The following is a 23,969-nucleotide window of genomic DNA, read 5'->3' on the forward strand; positions in this document are numbered from 1 at the left end:
AGTTAATGATCTCTGCTCTGAAAGCTGAGGTTTGCCAGAGTGTGTGTTAATAGGCTGTTGGCCTTTGGCCTCTGAGCTGGTTACAGCCCTGAGGTCTACAGCAATAAATAACAGAGGTAGCGGGAGAAGGTAGAGGTAGCGGGAGAAGGTAGATGTTCCGAAATTTGTTCGAAGCCTCTCTGCTGGGGAGGGAGGCGGCTGCACTGCGAGGCAGGTGCTGCTCAGGAGACGGTTCCTGCTCTAGTGACGGTGTTGCTGTGGAGGGACGCAGAGGAGGTTGGTGCTGAATGAATGGATGGGGTGTCCATTGTGGAGGCTGCGTTCTGTGCGGCATCTCTCAGGAAGCACAGCATTAGAGGGGCAGCCTGAGGGGCCGGGGGCAGAGGTGGCCTCGTGTCCTACAGATTCTGGGCACCGTGGAGGCAGGGAGGGTGACATCAGAGCATCTCTCGGCCGACGCTGGCGTGTTGTTCAGCTCAGGGTAGTTGGTCTGGAACACTGCCTCTTCCACCTCCTGTTCCAGTATTCCCTGGCTGTGAGGGGAGGCAGCATGGGACCCAGCACATCAGTCTCCGCCCGGGGGGAATCTCATTGCTCAGCCCCCATCTCTGGCTCCCATGTGCTGCTGGAGTGCCATAAGGGGTCAGTATCTGGATCCAAAGAAAGTCCAGGGAGGTTGAGATGAGCTCTGGCTCCTGACACAAATAGGGACCCACTGGAACTTTTGGAGGGCGGGAGAGGGAATCTGCAAGGCTGCGCTCTAGAAGGTGCTGGAGGGAATTTGCTGGGACTCCCCCTCCCCTGTGACCTGCTGTGAGAGCTGCATGTTGCAAGTGTGGGTGGATTTCTCTTTGGAGCAGCAAAGAGCCTGGGGGCTTCCCTTCTTCCCCAGGGTCCCAGCAGCTGGAGAGGGCTGGGCTCTCACAATGCTGTTTTTCCAGGCAGAGGCAAAGCTCAGAGCATTGCAGAAGAGGGCCAGGCACATCCCCGAATAATGCTGGAAGGTGCAGCGACGCTAGCAAAGACGAGTGAGGTGGATAATTGCCGGCCCCTGGCTCAAGCAGGAATTCTCCTGTGTCCCTCTGGGACAGTGTTGCACTACGGGGCTGACATTAGTGGCTGATGGGGGCAGGCGACTGGCCTAGGGCTGTTTAAGTCACTGTGCTAATTCCATTGGCTTGACAGTCATTGCTCAGAATTTGTGAGACAGCCGTGGGAGTTCCAGTGAGGGGGATGATGCGTGAGGGGTGGGCCGGCGGCGTGAGAGAGCAGCTTGGTTTCCTGAGAATCCTGGCTGCCCTGCACTGAGCGTTTGCTTTCGTGCTGTGGTGAAGAGAAGGCCAGGGGCAGGTACCATCACTTCAACATGAACATCCCCATTGCTGGTCCTTGACAGGACTCATCCTCCTTGTCTGTGTCCTAGCTCTGGAGGGATAGGGGATGCAGTGGTGATAAACAGATGCAACCGTTCCTCTCTGCGGGAGTAGGGGTGGGTGGTGATGGTATTTGTGTCATTAAGATGTGCTGAAGCACTGCAGTAGTGAAGATATGGTTGAGATACGCATCTCCTAGAGCTGGAAGAGGCCTTGGGAGGTCACCTAGTCCAGTCCCCTGCCTTCTTGGCAGGGCTAAGCACCCTCCCTGATGTCTATTTGCCCCAATCCCTAAATGGCCTCCTCAGGGATTGAGCTCTCAACCCTGGCTTTAGCAGGCCAATGCTCAAACCGCCGAGCCATCCCTCCCTCCGCCAACTCTGGCGGTGGCCTTCAGTCCTGACCTGCAGCCCCTGCTAATCCAGCCCCAGGCTCCCTGCACACTGCTCTGCCAGTGCCTCCACCATTCCAGTCCTGTGCTGGTCACTCCTAGCTTTGCCTATGCCCCTCCCTCCTAACCTGCGGCCCCGCGGTTAGTCCATTCGTGGGTCTCTCCTGAGCAGATGTGCCGACGGTCAGGAGCCAAGCGTTGTTTTAACGTGGCGATGTGTCCGCTCGGGACGTGTGGTTCATGTTGACGTGCCGGTGTTTGTGGCTCTCCACCTCTTCCGCAAAGTGAAGATTCCTGCGACCCGCTGGAGATGACTCCCCATTGCTCTAGATCAGGTTCGTCAACCAAAATAGCAAGAAGACCCATTTTTTAAAATTCAGTACAAAACTCAGTAATTCAAGAGCCACGGTGCACGTGGATACGAGATGGCCCTTAATAGATAACCCCAAACCGTACTTTTTCTAACCCCTATTTTAAGAACGGCGCACACGCAGTGGTTTGTAATGCGACACGTGCTTACTGCAGGATGTTCACAAACTTTCTACGTATTCATATTCAGAAGGGTGAGATGAGGATCAAACAGCTAGCAGAGGAGAAGTGAGCCCACAGAAAGCACAGCAAGGACCTGCCAGACACCCACTACACATGCAACAGATGCAGCAAGGACTGTCACTCTCGTGTGGGCCTCCACAGTCACAGCCGACGCTGCAAATGAGGATCCCAAATGGAACTACGAAGGGCGCGATCCATAGTCTACGTAGACTGAAGGATGCTACTATGTGTGTGTCTGTACCACTCTCTTCCGACTTTAACTGCCAAACCTTCTCTCTGTCTCGCTGGAGGATGCTAGAGGTCATCTGCTTCCGCCTGTCATTTTAATTACGCCAATTTTACTTCATGGTTAATTTCAGTTTTCTTACTGAAAATGCAGGTTGCCCTTCCCAGCAGGAATGCTGTAAGCTTCCTTTTCCATTTCAAATTCAAGGTTTTATGTGTAACAGGATCAAAACACAGCTATACTATCGTATCCCATAATGCACTGCGCATATTAAAGGGGGAGTTAGCCGGTATTTGGAGGTCAGATATGATGTGCTATTTAGATGTGAGTTATTCAGTGTTGGGCTTTTAGATGTTCACCGTTTATCGAGAATAATCAAGGTTTGTTTGTTTGTTTGGTTGGTTTTACTTTGCAGTTAGAGCATCGAGAGCCATAAAGAAGTCCCTAAAGAGCTGCATGTGGCTCCAGAACTGCAGGTTGCAGACCCGTGGACTAGGGTTAATGCTATGTTCAAAAAGCTGTGCTTATCTTTCCCTACCATGCAGCTGCTGTGGGCATGTCTGTCGTCCAGACTGCTCAATCAAGGATCCCCTTGGAGTCAAAGCCCGAGGCTGGGACTTGGGAGATCTAAGCTTAAATCCCATTTGTGCACGTCATTTCCTTTCTCAGCGTGTGTCTCCCCATCTGTAGCACCAGAGTGGTTCCACTCCCCACCTTACAGATTATTGCCTTAGTGTTTGGATGGGGCTGTGAGATCTCTGAGAGAAGGAGCTTGAAAAGTTGACAGGATTATTATTAATCACTGGGATTGAGGAAAGCTGGTCAACTGTGAGCTTGCAAGACTGTTTTTAGTGGTTTTGGCTTTTTGAGAACTGAAGAGTGTGAAATAAACTGGAAACAAGTACAAATCAATTGTATGTTCTCTGTTGGCTTGACCAGGTCTGTAGAAGTATGTTCTGAATTGGTGCCTGGAGTTGCTTGTATCTGGACGTAGCATAAATGGGTACAGCACCTTTCAACAATGTTGTATCTGTGCAAACCCGTCCTTCCCCCCACCAGCCTCCATGTTCGGCATAGCCTGGGGCAGAACTCCCGAAGAAGTTCCTTTCCCCTGAGGCCTTCCCGGGAGATTGTAGACATGACGATTTTTTCCAAAACAGCCCAGCAACTTTTAATGAAGAGACGTTAGAACGGGTCTCCCCACGGGCAACCGAAAGGGCTGTACAGCCAGTAGAGAACACACCGCAGCAGCTTGGCCTGTGCTATGGAAGTGGCTTTCTCACATCTGCGCTCATTAGTGGCCTGCTGTCTGGGCACAAGTGATGGCCAAGGTGACCAGTAGTGAAGACACTGTATCGTAGCGGTATGTTTTTTTTCTGAAAATCCGGCCCCTCCGCAACTCCCCATTTAAGAGGGAGGCTGATGTGTCAATGGTAACTCGGCTCCCTGGCTGGGCAAATAGCCACATCCTGGCCCAAACGCAGTGAGGCTGAAGGCTCTTACAGGAAAGCGGAAGGCAGGAGCGTATGTGTGCATGAGGGGTGCCCTGCTCTGAAGGACCGGCTACAAAGACATCTTTAGTGGAGTGTTTTGAATGTGCTGGAAGAAAGGGGCAGTGTTGGGGCTGAGGAGGCCAGAAAGGCAGGGCTGGTCTTTGATGGTGGAGAAGGAACAGCAAGGTTTGTCCTTGAGGTGAGGGGCCATGTGTGAGGGGCGGATGGGGGGAGAAGCAGAAGATTGGCAGATGTTAAGGCCCGAAGGGAGCAGCGTGGTCTCCTTTGTCTGTCAGTCCAGCAGGCTGAGACCTGGCACAGCAAAGAAGAGTAATTGGAAGGGGGACCAGAGCAAACCTGCATTTGTACAGCACCTTGCACAATGGGGTCCTATTTCGTGGCTGGAGCTCTCAGGCACTAAGGAAATACAAATAATAGAACAGTGGTTCCCAACCTTTTCTCTTTTCTTTTCTTTTGTTTTCTCTCCCCCCAATCATCCCCAAAGCATTCACGGACCCCCAGTGCCCCCTCAAAGTGTTTGCGGACCACCATCAAAGCCAATTCTAGCTGCTATGTACCCTTCATTAAATGGAAAAGGAAACTGCACCATAGATTTTGGGACAGTGACTAATAACGTTAGTGGAAGATATTAATTTAAAAATAATGATTGTAACTTTGCAATTTATTTAAAACTTATTTTCTAGGTTCATTTTTATTTTTTATTTTTTTCATGGGCCCTCTGAAATACCGTCGTGAAACCTCAGGGGTCTGCAGCCCCCAGGATGGGAACCACTGTAATAAAACGTACAGGAAGCAAGAACATACGAACGGCCGTATTGGGTCAGACCAAAAATCCATCTAGCCCAGCGTCCTGTCTTCTGACAGTGGCCAGTGCCAGAGTCCCAGGGGGAATGAACAGAACAGGGCAGTTATCTAGAGACACATCCCATCCCAGCTTCTGGCAGTCAGATGTTTAGGGACACCCAGAGGGGTTGTGTCCCTGCCCTTCTTGGCTAAAAGCCATTGCTGGACCTGTCCTCCATGAAGTACCATGTCTGCCCAGAACAAAAGCTTTGCCAATTTGCTTTCAGTGGTCTTCAGTTCATCACTCTGCTTGTCTACCTTGAGCAGGTACAGCTGCACTGCTAGGATTTGAACCTGGGGTTCCCAGGAACCTAGGAATTTCAAATCGGATGCTCAGGCTGGTCAGCCATCCCCTTAGCTCAGGGCTTCCTTGGGTTACTCATAAATCAATATCACCATCTCAGGTTTTGTTTATACAGTGCTGTGAATGAGTGTGACCCTTTAGAGAAGGAACAGACATCATCCCTTCCTGAGTGAAGGCAGATAATCCAAACAAGAGCATGATGTGATGAGGGGAGGGCCAGGGTGAAATAATGAAATGATCGCGTCACTGCTGCTAGTGTTATTGGTCGTTTATTTAACATCTATATATAGCAGCACAGCTGGGCATGGCCAGACTGTCAAATTGAAACCCCAATAAAGAAGTTACCATGCTTTCAGATTGACAGTGCAGTGTGCCTGTCCTACAGGCTGTTCAGATATGAAGTCACACCAGAACCTTGCTTAGCAAAGAGGGGAACTCACAGCTGGTGCTGGAGGGTAGGATGGGTGTGCTTCCTTGCTCTTGCCAGAGGTTTAACACTACCACTATGGAATGCTGAATTTCTCTACATGGTAAAGGATCCTAACAAATTGCGTAGTATATGCTTGGTCCTTGGTCCTGTCAAGAGGGCAGAGGACTGGACTCAATGACCTCCTGAGATCCCTTCCAGTTCAATGAGATGTGTGTATGTGTATGTGTGCATTACTCCCCTCTACCAGATGGAATCAGAGCTGTTCAACTGTGTGTCATAGGCCTTCTACTGTTAGTAGTTACAAGAGTATTCTCCCTTAATTCACGGTATAGGGCAGGAGGAGCTGAGATCTTGTTGCACTGTCACCATGAAGTTCTGAGCGACCATGCTGTATGGCAGAGTGACAACAAATCTCCTGGGAAGTCCTGGGAAATTCTGGATTTGACCCATGAAATGTTCAATGATGTTGAAAGGTGGCAAATTCAAAACCAATAAACAAATACACGCTGAACCTCTCTAATCCAGCACTCTCGGGACCTGACTGGTGCCGAACAAGAGAATTTGCCAGACCACAAGAGGTCATGTTTTCTAGCACATTGTCAACACTTCCTTTGCTGACCCGGCTCTTGGAATACATTTAGGGGTAAGTTACAGCTAAATAACAGCACAGAACGCTGAGAGCCAGGACTGGGGGCTGTAAACAACCTTTATGGGATCACAGGAAACATGATAAGTGGTCGTCCAGCCAGCTAAAATCATGCTGGGCTATGGCTGTTGCTGGACCTGAGAGTTCCAGATTAGAGAGGGTTCAACCTGTACTTTCCCACCCAATCTGGATTTAGGCTGTGGAACTCCCGGTCACCTGAAGTTGTTGACGCTGTGAACAAAGTGCAAGGAAGACAACAAGAATATCCAGAGTTCTAACGATAAATGCCAAGGAATAAGAATGGTGGGAGGCTGTAAAGCCTCATGTATCAGGACGACTGTGGGTTAGGATGAGACATTATGAGGGGGCCAAACTGTCCTCCATTGGCCGCTTGTGGGTTTCTTACACCTTACTCTGGAGCAGCTGGTGCTGGCCAGTGTAAGAGACAGGACAATGGACTAGACTGACCTAGGGTCTGATCCAGTCTGGCGAATCCTGTGTTCCTGCAGGTGGCTGTTGAGGCTAATTCAGGGACGGAGTTGGCTGTTTCTTTTTCTGAAACATATTTGCAGCAGCCCACTGTGGGAGAGGTGATTGTGGACAAACGGAGCGTGGTGCAGTCCCGGTGGGGGCAGTTCTGGGGGTGGTGACTATGGACAGCAATGTCCTTGTCTCCCCCCAACCCCATGCCACCTCAAACTCCCTCTTGTCTTTCCCTTCCATACTGATGACATCCCCCCTTCTCTCTCTCACTCTTTCTCTGAAGATCCTGTCCAATGTTGCCATCTACCTGTGCACCATCACAGTGGGCATCATGTCCTACTACATGGCAGATCGTAAACACCGCAAGGCCTTCCTGGAAGCACGGCAATCTCTGGAGGTCAAGCTCAACCTGGAGGAGCAAAGCCAGCAGCAGGTAAGAACTCATCTGCCGTTACAGCCAGATGCTTGTGGTTTCCTGCCAGAGGGCTTGTAGCTGGCCTGGCATCTCGCGCGGTGGGGAACTTGCTGAAGATGGAGGAAAGCTATTCTGCTCTGGGGTTGGCTCCATCACGCTCCCCACAACCCTGGTACCCATGGAAAGGGTTCGCAAAGAGACCTTTGTACTAAATGATGAATCCTGACACCAGCCAAGGGCTGTGCTTTCAGCAAGGTGATCTGCTGCTTTCAGCACCAGGGTGTACCAGCCCAGTTGTGTGGGGGGAGCCTTGGACTGAGAGGACCAGCTTTTAGGGGAAGGGACTGTCCTCGTGTTCTGTCTGTAGACCATCTGCAAACAGGCCAGGGTGCGTGACTCCGGCTTCGTGGTGCTACTGTGATAAATAGGAAGTAAGGAGAGAGGGGCTGAGGGACATTGGCAAAGCAGGATTGGGGAGGGCCAGGACTGGATTATGGTATGTGTAAGGAAGAGTGTCAGATCCTGCGCTGGTGCTGAAAGATGAGGACGTTGACCTAAAGAATGGCTGTCTTGGGCAGAGGAAGTCAGTTCTTCTGCCCATCCCTGAGCTAATGTGGCTGTTTTGTAGGGGTGACTAATGGAGCTGAGATCTGGGTCACTGTCTTGGCTTTGGGCTCTATCTTCCAGTTCCTGCCGCAGTGCCCCTGACTTTAAAGAGGTTGCATAACCTCTGGCTGTGTGCGACTGTGACCTGAGTTCCTGCGCTGTGAGGTCCCTGCAGGTTCTTACGCTACCTTCTTCTTGAAAGGGCAGCACCTCCGCGGCTTGCATTGTAGTCCAAGGTCTGAATTCGTGCAGCCGGAGCAGAGGACAGGGAGCCAGGCGAACTTGGAGATAGTGTTGCCTAGTGGTTAGTATGTGGCACTGCGACTCGGAGGCCTGGGTTCTATTTCTAGTTTTGCCACTGACCCGTTTGGTGTCCTTGAGCAAATCACCCTGTGGCTCTGGGCCTCGATTTCCCCAGCTTCAAAAAGCAGGTGATGTTCTTTGTAAAGTACTTCGAGATCCACTCATGAAAAGCACCGCTGAAGAGCTAGGTCAGGGGAGACCAACCAGTTAGGGACTAAGAGCCACAGATAGCTTGGAAAGAGCCACGTATTATGTTATATATTTATTTGTATCTATCTATCTGTCTATGTAGATATAATAAATATTTAGACAGATACAAATAAATATATAATATGTGGCTCAATGCCCACCCCCTCCCCCAGAGCCAGGCACCCCCAGCCCCCTGCTATAACCCAATCCACCCCCAGCCCACCTCACCCACTTTAACCCAATGCCCTCCCCCTCCCCCTCCCCCAGAACCAGCCCCCGCCCCCACCCCCCTGAGCCTCCCTTACTTTAACTCAACGCTGGCATCTCACTGGAGCTGCCACCACTGCCGTTACGCACTTCTCCGGCCAAGCGCTGGGGCCCGTGTGCAGAGCGACAGATGGCACACCCAGAACACGGCTCCCAGCAGGAGCCGCACTTCATTGCTCAAAGAGCTGCATGCGGCTTACGAGCCGTGGGTTCGCTCCCCCTGAGTTAGATGGTGGCATTGTTGTTTGTTTATCGGTGGCTATTTTTAGGCTGTTGGTCTATTGAGATTTGAGCCACTCCGTCGCAGTAACTGCAGCAGCACACAGCACCAGGGTAGACATGATTTGCACCTGAGCGAATCAGGTCTGCTCCAGGGGTTTGTGCCAGTAGCTAGAATCTGAGCATAGCCATAGCCTGACTTTGGCAGGGCTGATCGTTCCCTTCTGCGTGACGTCTGATGAGTCACTGGGCCCCCTTCTGCCTCTTCTCCATCCAGCTGGAATATTGGATAGAAACCGAGAGCAGGAAATCTCATCTCCCTGAGAACCAGATGCTGCGATAAGTGGGCTCCGCTTTCCTGGGTAATTATTAATCATACCCATGAGCCATGTGATACAAACCACATGGGTCTGATGTTGCAGAGGGGACTCGGAACAGCTCTGGGAAGACACAGCTGCCGGCTTGTTCCTTCACATTGCAAAACCTGTAGCCACGCAGACAGCAAATGTCAGGTGGGAAAGTTTCCCAGGCCCTACGCTGAAAGATTGCACTGTCCTGTTCCCGTTTCAAAGGCTCCAGCTTTCTCTTCCCAGAGGCAACAGTGGTCTGGGGAATGGAATTCAGGATGCAGCAGGATCTCCACACTGGGGTTATAGAGGCTTTAGATTTCCCCCCGAGGCCAGCATTTAGACCAAGCATGCCAAACGTGCCGCCCGGTTGCATTTTTTTGTGGCCCACAACTACATATACCCACTCCAGCAGCAAGTAGGGGTCCCTGCAGCAGGGAGCTGGCTGGTGTGCAGAGTTATGTATCATATAAAAATAATTAAAAAGTACCTTAAATTTATATTTAAATTAAAAATTACTATGTATGAGCAAATAACAATTTTACACATCAAATTATATGAACTATTAATAAAATTCTAAAGCAATACAATTCATACTAAGTATTAAATTCTCAATTAAAACTACTGTGTAATATTCAAACAAGACCTGAAAAAATATTACGCCTAAAACATAGCGTATAATAATAAATGTGACTCTCTGATAGAAATACATTTTCTTTGGTGGCCCGGAAGGTGATCAGTTTTCATTTGTGTGGCCCTCCGTAGGCTTCAAGTTTAACATGCCTGATAGACCGAGAGCTGACCTCTAACTATTGGGGTTAGGAAGAAATTTTACGTGGGGGCATGTTTGGCCCCATCTGCTGGTTACAGAGATTCTTGTCTCCTCCCCTGAGCAGCTCTTGCTGGCTTTATAGCGACAGGACATGGAGTAGACAAGGTTTAAAGAGAGGAGGGTTGTGAGGGGTGACAGATTCAGGAGAAAATGCAATTAAATATGGAGCTGGATTGCAGAGGGGATCACTGCAAACACAGCTCTCAGGTTGTGATGGACCTCGCCCCGCTCACACCCTTTGCGCAGACCACTTTAAGCACCAATGAGGTGGATCCTGGATCGGATCCAGTCTAGTCACCCCTGGGCTCACATGGTGATGCTCTTTCACTTGGAACTGAGCTTGGTGGGTCCTTTCTAAGTCTGTAGTGTTTGTAACCTTCTACGTCACAGAGTGGTTGGCCAACCTAGCGCAGGTCACCCTTGTCCAACATCGCACATCTCAGGGCCTTACCAACTAAATCAAACCCTGGAGCCCCCTGCGGGGGACGTGCTGCTATTTCTATTGTATAGACCAGGAAACTGAGGCACAGAACAGGCAAGTGGCTCGCCCAAGTTCACCCTGCAAGTCACCCTGGCAGATCTGAGACAGGGTGTACGGGCCTGATCCTTTTTTCACTCTCATTTGGGACGAGCTCCCTAGATGGCCATGGAGTGACTCTAACAAACAGGTATGAAAGGAGACTCCGGGCTTGTCTCAGGGGGCTCCCAGCCCTGTGCGTGAATCCGCTCCCGTGTCCATTCACAAAAGAGCTGGCAGCGGAGAGTTGGCATCTCGCTGACAGGAACCTGGTTAAAAGCCTCTTGCCTGTGTCCTGTTACAAGCTGGGCTAATTTTAGTACCTGATCTAGACGCTCTCTCTCCACTCTCTTAGCCTCCCCTTACGCATCCAGTGCCCTGCCAGCAGTCTGCTCCCAAGAGCGACAGAGGCACGCACCTCTCCAGATCGCTGACTGGGTGACCGTTCCCTGCCAGGCATTTCCTGTTGGACCAAGGACTCTGATCAAAGCCCTCACATCTGCACTGGTCCCCCAGGGGGAGGGGAGGGCGGCGGGGCAGGAAGCAGTTCCCTGGCTGGATGGTTGTGGCTTCTTTCCAAGGGGAATCTTTGGGATTATCACGAGGGAAGCATTTTCTGGCCGTGCAGCCAGTGGGGTATTTTGTTAGTGCCCTAAGCAGCTCTGCACCCTCTGCCATCAGGGTGAAGGGGCAGAGGCTACGCAAGAAGGGCTCCCCGGTTATCATAGTGGCCCTTGCGGCCATGATCAACCAGGGCTAGGTTTGAGGCATGACAGATGCAAGGCCTGCTGATGACTGTTGTGTCTGTGCATATGAGGCCAGAGAGTCTCTGAGGTCTGTTGGCCCAAACCAGCCTTCGTGGCTTCTGCATCACAAAAGACAGCGAAAATAGGCTCAATCAATCTGCAGGAGCTGGTTTATGCCTTACTTCTTCCCTCTCCCTGCTCGCCCACCTGCTGCTTTTTTTGCCACTGGATTCTCTCTCTCCCTATCTCTGCGTCTTTTCTTCTGAGTGGAAAGTGACATGAACCCGATAATCCTGGAGTTTGAATTGAACTTTGGAACCCGAGATATCTGAGCTGCAAATTAGGTTGCGTGTATCAAACTGCCTCTATCATCAACATAGCTTGTGTTTGCAGAGGTCTTTTTGTTGTCATGAGTCTATCCTTGCAGGCTTCTCTCAGTTCAGTTGTCCTCTTCCTTCCTTCCTTCCTTCCTTCCTTGTTTGGTTCCCATCTGCTCTGCTTTCCCTCTCCACCTGTATTTCTCTTTTCATTGTCCCTCTACCTTGAATGGTTCTTCACCAATTGCCTATCAGGAGGACATCACTTGTTCCCTAGAAGCAGCTCCCTCTGATATTAGGAAAGACCACAACTAAAGCTGGACAGCCCACATACAAATACTGGAACCAGCACATGCCTTGGTCCTTGAGCCGTTCTGCCCTGGGACAGGTATTTTATTCAAGTGAGCGACTTGAGGTTCCGACCCAACACCATAAACTATAGTGATCGATAAATATAGATTTAGGTACAGGTTGAATCTCCCTAGTTCAGCACCCTCAGGACCTGTCCGCTGCCAAACAAGAATTTGCCGGACCATGGGAGGTCAATATTGTCTAGCACATTACCAACACTTCCACTGGTTACTGGGCCCTTAGAAGACATTTAAGTGTAGGTCATCCGTCGTGTCCGACACAATGACGTCTTGAGCTTGCACAGTCACATCAGTTGTGGACTCGCATGTGGGTTAGGAGTCCGAGCTTTGAACAGCATGAGCATTCACAGTGGGGGCAAGGGAATTGTCCTTGCTCTGTTGGTGCGGTTCCTGTTGTTGCTTTCTTCCTCTCATGAACATCAATGAGGCGTACGTGTCGCTGCTCTTCAAAGTTGTCATACGCATGTCATATGAGTGCACACCAGCCTGTTCCGTCTTTTGCATGCTGCTCTAGCTGATCTGGTTTTAAACCAGCATGAGCAATGCTGGCCTTCATGCAGTCTTTATACCTCCTGCGAGGCCTGCCTTGATTCCTTTTGCCGTGGGAGAGTTCACCGTAGAGGAGTTGCTTAGGGATTCTTGACTCCTCCATTTGTATGACGTGCCCTGTCCGGTGAAGGTGGGCTTTCAGAATCATGGCTTCAATGCTTGTGGTTCCTGCTCTGTCGAGGACTTCCAAGTTTGTAACTCACCTGCCATCGAATGTGCAGTATTGACCTCAGGCTCCGTGTGCTCCAGCCGTTTTATATGTTTTCATTTAGGGGTAGATTACAGCTAATAACAGCACGGAATGCTGAGAGCCAGACAAATCTCTGATAAGTGTCTTCTGTGATAGACTAAGCATGATGCAAAAGGCAAGTCATTACTGGAAGCAGCTCTGCCGTTGCTCTTGGTAATGTATAGCTGTTTCATGGCTGGTTTTGAAAGCATTTTGCAAAAATACTTGCAAGCTTCCCCTGCCTGCAACAATAACAGAGCATCCAGGGTGGGAGTTCAAATGCACGGACGTGAGGGAGAACTGGAGAGGGAAAGTTCCCACAGCAACATGCATTCGGCCATGCTGCACATCTGTGACCGGATAAACAGTAGCAGGGAATAGACTAAAGCAAATGTCAATTCAGCTTCAGTATCAGGGAAAGTGTGGAAATGTAGCCCTTTAAAGACTAACAAAATGATTTATTACGTGATGAGCTTTCGTGGGACAGACCCACTTCATGTGTCAATAGGAACTACAAGGAGTGGCCTGTCCCCAGAGCAGAAGAGAAAAGACCCAGGACTTGAGACATTTTAAATCTGCATGGGACAAAACACTGGCAAATAGTCTGTAACAAACAACCTTGCATTAACTTGGACGGTTTAAATCAGTGGTTCTCAACCAGAGCACACATACGAGCAGAGTTCGCAGAGGTCTTCCAGGAGGTACATCAGTTCATCTAGATATGTGCCTAGTTTTACAAGAATCCACAGTGAACTCTTTCATATTCGGCAGCTCTGGGACTGGGAGGGTACTGGATATTCAAATATTCTGAGTAATAGACGGGTACACCTAGCAATGCATAACACTAAAGGAAAAAAAAGACTAGATTTTAAGAAACAAACAAAAATGTATGCAGAGTACTTTACTTACCAGCAACAGTCGTATTGTACCTGGTAAACTTAGACTGCATTTGCTATATTTATTTGTGTTTACTTTCACTATGCTCATGGAAAATTAAATTGAAATTTACTTATGGTTAAAATGCCGGTTATTTGAGAGTTCTGGGTGATAGAATGCTGGCTCTGAAAGAGTTACTGTACATGAAAGGCTCTATTGAGATTAGTTCAAACTAAAACTTCATGCAATGACTTGTTTGTGCAGCTCTATAGGCTAAAATGTAAGTACAATATTTCTATTCCAGCTGATTTATTTTATAATTGTATGATAAAAATGAGAAAACAAGCAATATTTCAGTTAGTGCGCTGTGTCACTTTGTGTTTTCACGTCTGGTTTTGTAAGCAAGTAGTTGTTCCTGAGGTGAAATTTGGAGTTATGCAAGACAAATCAGACTCCTAAAAGTGGTCTAGTAGTCTGAAAAGATGGAGAGCTGTTGGGCTAAATAAGCTACAAGGCTTCTTTAATTTCAAACAGGATAAATTCTGCTCTGACTTAAACACGTATAAAGCTGAGGACGAAGTCGCAGATTTCAGTGCCAGTACCCAATTAACTGACTTTAAACCTTGATCCTGCACCATTAAAGTTAATGGGAACTCTCCCACCGACTTCAGTTCACATAAGACCCGTGCCACGTTGTCATTCTTAAAATGCACACAGGGGGCCCGATGCTTGTCAGTTGCACAGGGACCATTTCATCTACTTCCAGTGTAACTTAGGGCCTGAGCAAATCTTTGAAAATGAATTTGAGTCCTTCTGTTGATTTCAGTGGGTTTTTAAGCAGACCATGGTGCCCGGTGGGACCCAGTGTAAGTGGCAGGGCAGAGTTAATGCCGGGGAACTTGCATTGCAAATGTCCTGTTTTTAAGTCGAATGCTGCAGGGTGTCTCTGTGACTATTCAGTATGGACAGTAAAATTGATCTTGCCTTTACTTGTGTAGTTAGCTGTGCCATGGACAGGAGCAGAGCTTCTGTTTCACCTCAGAGTTGGCTGCATTTCAGTGCTGTGGAGGAAGCGATCTCTATGAACAGCTTGTCTGATTTGGAGTGGCGCTGGCATCATCAGGCTGAAAGGCGAGATGCACATTATTATTGCACTGCTGCAGGTTCTGAGGTGAACCTAAAGTAGAGATCTTGGGGTGTGTCATCTGAATGAATCCGTTCAGAGGCAGCTGGAGGGGACGATCAGATTAATAGATGTTTAGACCAGAAGGCGCCTTTAAGGTCATCTAATCTGACTGCCTCTCCTGGACGCTATAACCCTGTGATTCCTGGCCTATGCCCGTAATTTCTGGTTGAACTGGTGCTTTCCAGTGCTGAAGGATCCACCAGAACAGGGGTCCGTTGGTGGGGATTCCCTAACGTTTGAAAAGTTTGCCATTTCCAGAGGTAGCACACAAGCTCAGTGCTGTCATTGAAAGCAGCCCCAAACCCACAATGGTTCCTCAGGCACCAGCTAGCCCCACTATGCTTTACAGGGAAAAGACATTCCAAACCAGAGAGGTTTTGCTCAGTTGCTAGTGGGCTGGTGGGCTGTTGTTCCAGCTTGTCCTCTCCCCAAAAACCATTCTTTCAGTGGGCGCCCTGTCTCATTGCATTCATTGTCTTCTGACAGAGTCCTTCCAGTTGATTCATTTGCATTGCATCTGTCATTGAATTTCATGTTGGGAACTCTTCTGACCGTACTGTGCAGTAGACAGTTGAATAGGCTCCCAAGAGCATGCTAGGAACGTCTATTCCCTGGCATTTAAAACGTGGCTGGGAAAAAACACCAGAAAACAGAGAGTGGAGAAGAATCCTTCCTGAGGCCCCAGAGCACGGATGGACAGACAAGCAGATAGACTTTCCATCTCTCAGTTTCAAGGAGGGTCCGTATTTCTGAGTGAGTCCTGACGTGCTAACAGTGTACTCTGGGCTGTCCAGGATGCAAAGACAAGCCCAAGAGAGCCCAAATTACTCAGTTGTGAGCCAGGCCTTCAAAATCAAGACACTTGTCATAAAACTGATTTGTTGTTTTATTGTTTTTAATGATGCATTTTGGATCTCTTTTTGCCTTTTGATGTTGGAGCCTTTAGGGTTTTGCTTTTTCAAGCTTTTCTCTGCAACCACAAGGGCTAGAACAATTCTTTTCTTGTTAAAAACGCAAGCATGAAATAACGTGACTCCAGGGGCTGTGACTTTAAGAAAACAAAAGCCACTGCATGTCATAAGCCTGGTGATACAACCATAAGAGTTGGTGACACAGGAAAGTATAATTCTGCGCAGGGGGCCTGCACTGAACCTACCCAAACATACTCTCTCAACCTCACAGTGTTTATTTTAAACAGCATTTGTTAGCTTGTGAATTTCTTATAGTGTTTGTTCCAAGAGCCAGATTAGACCCTTAATGATGATTAATCATTTTTTATTATGTTATGTCTAATGACCAATAATGATCTGGGCTCCATTATTCCTGGTGCTGTACAGACACAATAGTAGATGGTCCTTTTTGGACCTGCAGAGCTTCCTGCGGGGGAGGAAGACAACAGACCACCTGGCTTCTCCCACTTGAGGATGAACCACCTCCTGGATGGAACAAGTGGTGGAGGGCAAGCTAGTGGCCTTTTGGGATGCTGGTTTGGGCTTGGGGGCAGCTGTACATAGCAATCTATTCACCTTTCCTGTGAGAGACGGCAGCTTTTGACCCTGCAGGTGGATGGTAGAACCTCACCTCTGCTAAACTTTTCCGGTGCAAAATGTCTGGAAAACCCCTTGGGTGGGGTGAGTCACTGAATGTTCTTGTAGGTAGCCTCCACGGGTCTCTTCCCTGAGACCTTCCTGAAACTGAAACTTCCTGGGTGTCGGTCGGAGCCTTGTGGGAAAGTCCAGTGGAATGCAGTAGGGCTGTACAGAACCCTACGCCTATAGATGAGGGATGAGGATTGCTATACTGAATGGCTGTCACCATTAGGACTTCCAGAGCTGAGATATAGTCCAAAATATCTGTTAGTCTATAAGGTGCCACAAGACTTCTTGTTGTTGTTGAACCTACAGACTAACACGGCTACCGCTCTGATACAGATTTGAGATAGTTCCCCTCCTCCTGTGGCAGGGTCATGTTGTAAAGGAAATACACCTTCCTTATACTTCCATTATGGATGTATTGAGAAGGAAGGGAGCATAGCCCTGACACCCTTGTGTAGTCACTGTATCCAGTTCACATTTGCCGCTTGTGTTGACAGGTCTGTCCATTTGACCAACACCAGCACTAGCAGCATCACTGAGATACTTGATGTGAAAGCAACTCCATTGACAGTTACACTGGCAAATCATTTTAGCAGGGTCTGCCTAGGGTGCAGAGCTGTTTTCTGTGCTGTGGTGCAGCTGAGGCTGTGGGTGTGTGTTTGTGCAGGAGGCGTACAGTGCGGCAGCATTCACAGTGTAGCGTAAATGACGCTCTACATCCTCCACTCCATGGTCCTTTATTTCTGCTGTAACTCATTTTTCACAAAAAGAGTGGTGAGGCACCAAATTCACATGGATAACTTTGGGCCAAAATGAATGATGTCCTGCAAAGGGAAGATAGTCGAGAGGTCTGGCTCTTTATATCTGGACAGTTCTGTGGCTCCTTTACCATCGTGTATGAATACCTCACCCTCTGTAGGAAACTTACCCTTGCAGTACTCCCAAGAGGTTGAGCAATGCTATTATTCCCATAGTACAGGTGGGAAAACTGAGGCACAGAGTGATTTGAAGTAGCGGAGGGGTAGCCATGTTAGTCTGGATCTGTAACAGCAACGAAGGGTCCTGTGGCACCTTATAGACTAACAGAAAAGTTTTGAGCATGAGCTTTCGTGAGCACAGACTCACTTCATCAGATGCTGGTCTTGGGAATCTGGCCCTGGCCAGATATATACCTGTACCTGATATATACCTGGCCCTGCAAATTTCCAAGACCAGCATCTGATGAAGTGAGTCTGTGCTCACGAAAGCTCATGCTCAAAACTTTTCTGTTAGTCTACAGAGTGATTTGAGGCACTTGCTCCTACTAGCTCAGGGACTTGAGCCCAGCTCTTCCAGGGACCTGTGTCTTTTTTTATTTTTTTATTGTCCTGTGTCTGTTAAAAGCCTGTAGGGGCTGAGCAAGACTTTCCTTCCAGTTGTGAGGTGCTACAGGCTACTCCAGCTCTGGGCATCTGAACTAAGAGTAAGGAAAGTCTCCCCTGTGCTTTCAGTGGTCTGCGTGTTCTCTCTCTCTCTCACACACACACACACACTCTCTCTCTCTCTCACATGGGACTGTGGAAACGCCTTTGATCTCCACGCCCAGACTTGCTCAGTTCTGGACAAACGCAGAGCAAGAAGACAGCCCTTGTCCAGAGGTGCTGACAGGCTTTTTTGGTATATGGACATTTGATATTTTGATGATTGGATATGATGCAGGCCTGACTGCACCATAGCCGGAAAGGAAGTGGATATGTACTCTTTGCATTACCGCTCAAATGCACCCACCTATGGAATGGCAGAGAGCAGTACCCACCACCCAGCACAACAGCGGAGAAGGGGAACAGGCTGAGAACGCCAGGGCAACCCCCGGGTCTTACAAGAAATGCCTTGGACCATTTAATGTGCCTGCAGAGTAGCTAGACCTCAGTTTTCTCAACTCGCCCCCTGCTAGTTTTGCGCCCATTGAGCTCCGTGTATCAGTGCTATAAAGGCTCTGGAGGCCTGAGGCAGCCCTGCCAGGATTTGGAGCTGTGGCTTCTGCATTGAGCTGCCTCCTGCAGTAATAGGAACTGCTGGCTCTCAGTGGTTGCAGCAGCTCTGGGTCAGAGGGCCTTGTGCACATGTATCCAGCTCCTCAGTGGTTTTTGCTGTGTACGAGATGCTCCCCGTTACAGCTCTACCTTCTCTGGGGTTCCCTACTGCACAGACGGCGGCCTGGCCCTGGCCTGCTTCAGAGCTTCAAAGCCCAGAGACAGGCCCAGCGGGGGCCTCTGCTTGAAGCTGACACATTTGCACTTAATTACAAACCTGTCAGGGTGGGAAGCAGAATTGCCCCACACGTCCTCCTCCATGAGGAGCCGTATAATTGGAATTTCAGATGGAAATAGCTGAAATCGTGACGTGGACTGTTTTTTAAATTCGACCATGAAACAGATCAAAATGGACTGCGAATTGGGCAGAGCTGTAACTAGCGCCAGGAGCAGCAGAAGCTTCTTACAAGCAGGACAATCACAGGTGTGGGAACCAGGTTCCCTCCTCCGAGGCTCTGCCCTCACACTCTCCCTTCTCCCCAAGTCCCTGCCCCACGCCACCTTTTCCTCCTCTCGATGAATGCTTGTCAGCCATCCATCATCGTGGTCAGTGGACCATCCTTTCATGAAGGAACTGAGCATACCCCTGAGATTCGGCTGGCATTGCCTGTCACTGGCATGAAGAATGGGGAGGAGAGGTTTCTGGTTTGCCCAAGTTGTGACCTCCTGAGATTTGCTGGGTGAAAGGCTGGATTTACTCCCCAGCATGTTAGCCACTTAGCAATGGCAAATGACTTCCAGCTAGAAGGTCATCTGGTACCCGCTGATTGCTGGAGAAGGGGTAGCTTAAGAGACTGCAAGCAAACACTCGGTGAACCACTAGAAAGAAACAAGTATCAGCGGGGTAGTCGTGTTAGTCTGTAGCTGCGAAAACAACGAGAAGTCCTGTGGCACCTTATAGACTAACAGATTTATTGGAGCATAAGCTTTTGTGGACCGAGACCCGCTTCGTCCAATGCATCCGGTGCAGCAGTTCTTTGCCCAGGAAAGCTTATGCTCCAAAATATCTGTTAGTCTATACAGTGCCACAGGGCTTCTCGTTGTATTTACAAGGAGGAGACAAACAGAAGGAGGATGTAGGACTGAGGACCAGATTGATGGCCCACAATTCCCGATGTCTGGTCTCCAACAGTAAGATATGTGTGACAAAGCTGTAACCTTCACCAGGCAGGAGTAATAGGAAATTCCTTCCTGACCCCGCTGGGTGGCCAGCGTCTCCCTGGAGCTTGTGGCCCATTGTTCTGCGGGGAGGGCAGATCTCCATGTCGGAAGGTTTCCGCCGCCTTTATATTTTATTGCCAGCAGTTCCCAGGGAAATCAAGAACTTGGAAATGGGGATCCAAATGGCAAAGCGCGGTTCCCATAGCAACGCACTTCCTGCATCTGCAGCTGGAGCAGAGTAACCCCTGTAGGCTCCGAGTGAAAACCCACTTAATTAACCACGTTATTTATGGTCAGTGCAAATCCCCAAATTAAAATTGGAAAGATTGGTGGGTTTTTTTTGAACGTTCCAGTGCTGCTGTGTGCTGCCAGGAATGTCACCCAGGTGGCGTAACAGAGACCTGGAACCTCGGCCCAGCCCGATACAGCCCAGCCCATGGCTGCAGTTGATATCACTTGCCCGGTTGCGCTCCCTTGGGACCCATAACTGTTTTTTCTTGGCCAGCCCATGATACCATCTTCCCTTCTGCTCTGCCTTCTGTCTGGGGTGGGGGAGTCATGGCAATGGTTGGTGCTTGTCAGGCCACGTTCTCAAAGGCTCACCACCCACTGCGTTATCAGCAGCACCAATCATCGTCAACATCTGACTGCAGCCAGACTTCCAGAGGCTCCTGGGTCAGGTGCCTGCGTGGGAGCGGAATTCCTCTGAAAATCTCTCTTACAAAGCTGCTGTCCAGAGGCCCCAGAGTGCAGTCCAAAGCATTGTTATCCTTGTTCTTCAGATGGGGAAACTGAGGTAGAGAGAGATTCAGGTCGTGCAGAAAATCAACAAGAGAGCTAGCAATAGATGCTGGGAGTCCTGACTCCCTCTCTCTTGCCCTCAGTTGCTAAGATTGGGTGTAATATTAACAATAAATTTTCCTCAAAATGCTTTATAAATGTTGTATAGCAATTCCTTATTCACCAGTGAAATGCAGCCACCTCTGTGTCGAAACACAGTAGCCATTTAACTCTTCACAGCCACATACTTCCAAGTGGGTCTGTCCCACGAAAGCTCACCTAATAAACTATTTTGCTAGTCTTTAAAGTGCTACTTGGCTGCTTTTTGTTTTCATAGTGTATAGACTAGCACAGCTCCCTCTCTGTTACTATTTATACTTCCAAGTAGTGTGGGACCAGCAGTGAAGAAGAATGCTGTATCCCATTGCAACTGCAAAGGGATTTGGAGTAGGAGGTATTTTCTTCTCCAAGCTGGACTTCTGCCAGTATACCAGGAGTTTAATTCTCTTCTGCAAGTGTAAAGTGCCATGGGTTGCCTAAACGTCACCTCTTGGCTTCACATGGCCCACCACACCTTTGAGAAATATTAGCTCGCTACTGAGTCAGCCATTCTGTTTCCTGCAGCCCTGTATGGCTTGTCTTCATCCGTCTAGTGACCTGCTTTCTGGCCCACTGGGAAGTCTGTCCTTACAGCCTCTTTAAGCTGAAGCAGTGGGCGCTGGTGGCCAGCTGCAGGGAGAGAGTTTCTCCCCTGCATCTGCTTAGATTCAGCGCTTAAAATCATGTTGCCCAACCGGATGCCGTAGTTTGTGTTGGTCTCATGTTTCTTCCAGCATTGACTTTTTCTTACAAGCATTGCTCTGGCCTAGTCAGCAGCAACCCAATTACCCGAGCCACAGCAGTTTCCATTAAGCCAGCAATCTTCATCTTTCAACTTCATAATAGGGCACCAGGAGAGCTGAGTGTGGGAGAGGGAGGGATTTGGTCTCTTCTGCCTTAGCAGAGCTCTACCTGTGTCATCAGGAGCTTTCTTCAGGGTTGCTGTGTCCTGAGTTCTTTGCAAGAGGGCGCCGAGGGAAGGTGGAATTCTCAGCAGGACAGGGCGTCCTCCTGCTCTGCCTTTATTTCAGTATTCGGGGGCAGAGCTGATAAAGGCAAGGGAGTGGGAGCTGCTGCTGCTGCTGCAATGTGTCATAGAAGGAGCAGAGGTGCAGGAGAGGCCTGAGCATGGGACAGGTGTCCATGAACTCCTAGGTGCTATTCATGGTTCTGCCACCGACTCACTTTGTGGCCTTGGCCACATCCCTTCCTCACTCTGTGCCTGCATTGCCCCATCTGTGGAAGGGGGACAATGACACTTACCTGCCTCATACAGAGGGTTGATTAATAACAGTCAAATTGTGGCTGGCCTGAGTACTCTGGTGGTGGACAGAGTCTCTGTTCCTATATTTTCCTGATGGCAGGGACAGCACCCTGGCACAAGTGGGAGGAGGATCCTTGATCCAGTTCTTCCCATTGCTCAGTGACTGGCAGACCATTCAGAGGGGTGCACAGGGAACTCCCTGGGGCGGGGGGCAGTAGGGGTGGTAGCAGCAGGCATGCACCTCTTGTCTGTGTATGCTGAAAGATCCCTGTGGGACAGGTTAGCTCCCCACCTGCTGGTGCTCAGACCTGAGGCTAAATAGCAAATAGAGCCCTTAATATTTGCTCAAGGTGTCAAAGGTGTATTTTCTTAGATTGCAAGCTTGTTGGGACAGGAATTGTCCCTTTGCTCCATGTTTGTACAGCACCAAGCACAGTGGGGAACTGATCCCTGGCTAGGTGTTACTGCAATATGAATGAGGCTTCTGATTTTAGGTTCTGAGAACACTGATAAATCACTCCCAATTTTTAAAAAACATGGGTGTTTCACTGAAGAGCATTGGGAAAATACCATAGAGGATTACTTCATTTGTGTTGGCTTCACATTTCCTTCCCAGTGCAGTTTGTTTATCTGGGCAGTTGCCTTGCTCTTTGGCTCAGATGTAAAGACTTGTCTGTGCAGAGCAGTAATGCCAGCCACAGAGGTAAGATTTCTAAAGTCCATTGATGTGTTGTGTTTAGTTGGTCCACCTAGATCCTGTTGGTGTGAATGAAAGGCTCATTAGTGTGCTTTAAGCTGGTGTTTTTCACCTTTTTTTTATAAAGTACCCCTTTAAAAAAATTAACTAAAAAAAAAAACCCAGTAACTACAATTTCAGACAAGTTTTTTTTCTACCATTGCAACACATTTGTTTAAGCAACTTAATCATAACTGTTTTGTTGGAAGAAACCTAGAGGCCATTAACTTGCCATCGTACTTACAATGATTGTGCAAAAGGATAAATAAAAAAATTAGATCAACATAAAGACTGAGTTACTGTACCCTCTTAAAGAGCTCTGGGTATGCCTAGGGATACACATACCTTGGAATGAGAACCACTGCTTTAAGCTAGAGCTGTTTGAAACAGCATTATGTGTACATAAAAGGAGAAAGGCCTGAAAACCCCAGATTTTTAAACATCTGCATAAAAAAAAATTAGAAACCCCTCAAAATGAAATGAATAATGTTCCCCTGCCACCCCCCCAAAAAAAGCCCTAAATATATGCAATACAGTTAAAACAAAAAAGCAGTCCATTAGCACTTTAAGGACTAACAAAATAATTTATTAGGTGATGAGCTTTCTTGGGGCAGACCCACTTTTTCAGATCATAGTAATACATTTGATCATTGTAATACAGTTATTGCATCTGCTGTAAAATCATGTAATCGTGTAATTATAGAGCCTGTAGTGATGTCTCAGAGGCATGTGGCAGAGAACACTCCCATGAGAACTTTAGCTCTGTGTTCCTAATAAGTGAACCCTAAAAGATGTGCATGAGGGGGGGAAATGGCCCCTCTTCACTCCACAGCTCTCTTTCCTGTGTGTCTTTGAGACAGGTCCTCTGATGTGATTCCTCCTACCCCCGCAGAACCAAGCCACGTAGGTTCTTTTCTGCCTTCCACATCAGCAGCAACGCTGATAGCCAAGTTCCAGCCGCAGAACCCTTTTGCCCAGCGCAGAGGCAGAGAGATCCCAGGCAGAAAGTGATTTTTGGAAGTGTGCAAGTTTAGTTTGCAAGTCACTGAGGGAGAATAAAGCCCTGATCCTGCTCCCATTGGGGTCAGCACCACAAGTCCCTTTTTGCATATGGGGCGCAGGAACTGGTGCTGAATATGGATATCTGTAGCAGCCCTGATTGAAAGTCCTTTGCAGCCAGTTGGGACCCTCTCCACAGGCTCTAGTGGGCTCGGGTATGACATATAGTATATTCCCTGAAGGCATGTGTGGTTGGGATCTTGGGTTCTACTTCCTGCTCAGCCGTGGGCCTGCTTGGTAGACCTTGGGCAAGTTGTTTCACCTTCCCCTGCCTCACTTTACCCACCTGTAAAATGGGGGTAACAGTGCTTATTTCTTTTGTAAATCACTTTGAGCCCCACTGATGAAAAGCACTAGATAGCAGGAGGTATCATTATTACTGTCAAGACCCAGGGGACACCCAGCACGAAGCTTTAGTTGTGTAAGTGTCGCAGTGCTCACTGTGCAGTTGCTGCATGAATTAGCATACATT

At 48.7% G+C, this 23,969-nt stretch overlaps 1 protein-coding gene across 5 annotated transcripts in view; it reads left to right on the plus strand.

Annotated features, from left to right (window-relative positions):
- Positions 1 to 23,969, plus strand: part of ADCY3 (adenylate cyclase 3) — a 98,406-nt gene that overhangs the window by 17,261 nt on the left and 57,176 nt on the right. For 3 of the 5 annotated variants that reach the window (XM_074991438.1, XM_074991437.1, XM_074991441.1), the window contains exon 2: positions 7,046 to 7,195. The exons of 1 other annotated variant lie outside the window; for it this stretch is intronic. In XM_074991438.1, coding sequence (XP_074847539.1) covers positions 7,046 to 7,195 — 150 coding nt within the window. Of the gene's footprint in view, positions 1 to 147; positions 277 to 7,045; positions 7,196 to 23,969 lie in introns of those variants that run through there. One more of the 5 variants, XM_074991442.1, reaches the window with a different exon arrangement.

Source organism: Carettochelys insculpta, chromosome 3, assembly GCF_033958435.1.
Source record: "Carettochelys insculpta isolate YL-2023 chromosome 3, ASM3395843v1, whole genome shotgun sequence".
Lineage (NCBI taxonomy): Eukaryota > Metazoa > Chordata > Testudines > Carettochelyidae > Carettochelys > Carettochelys insculpta.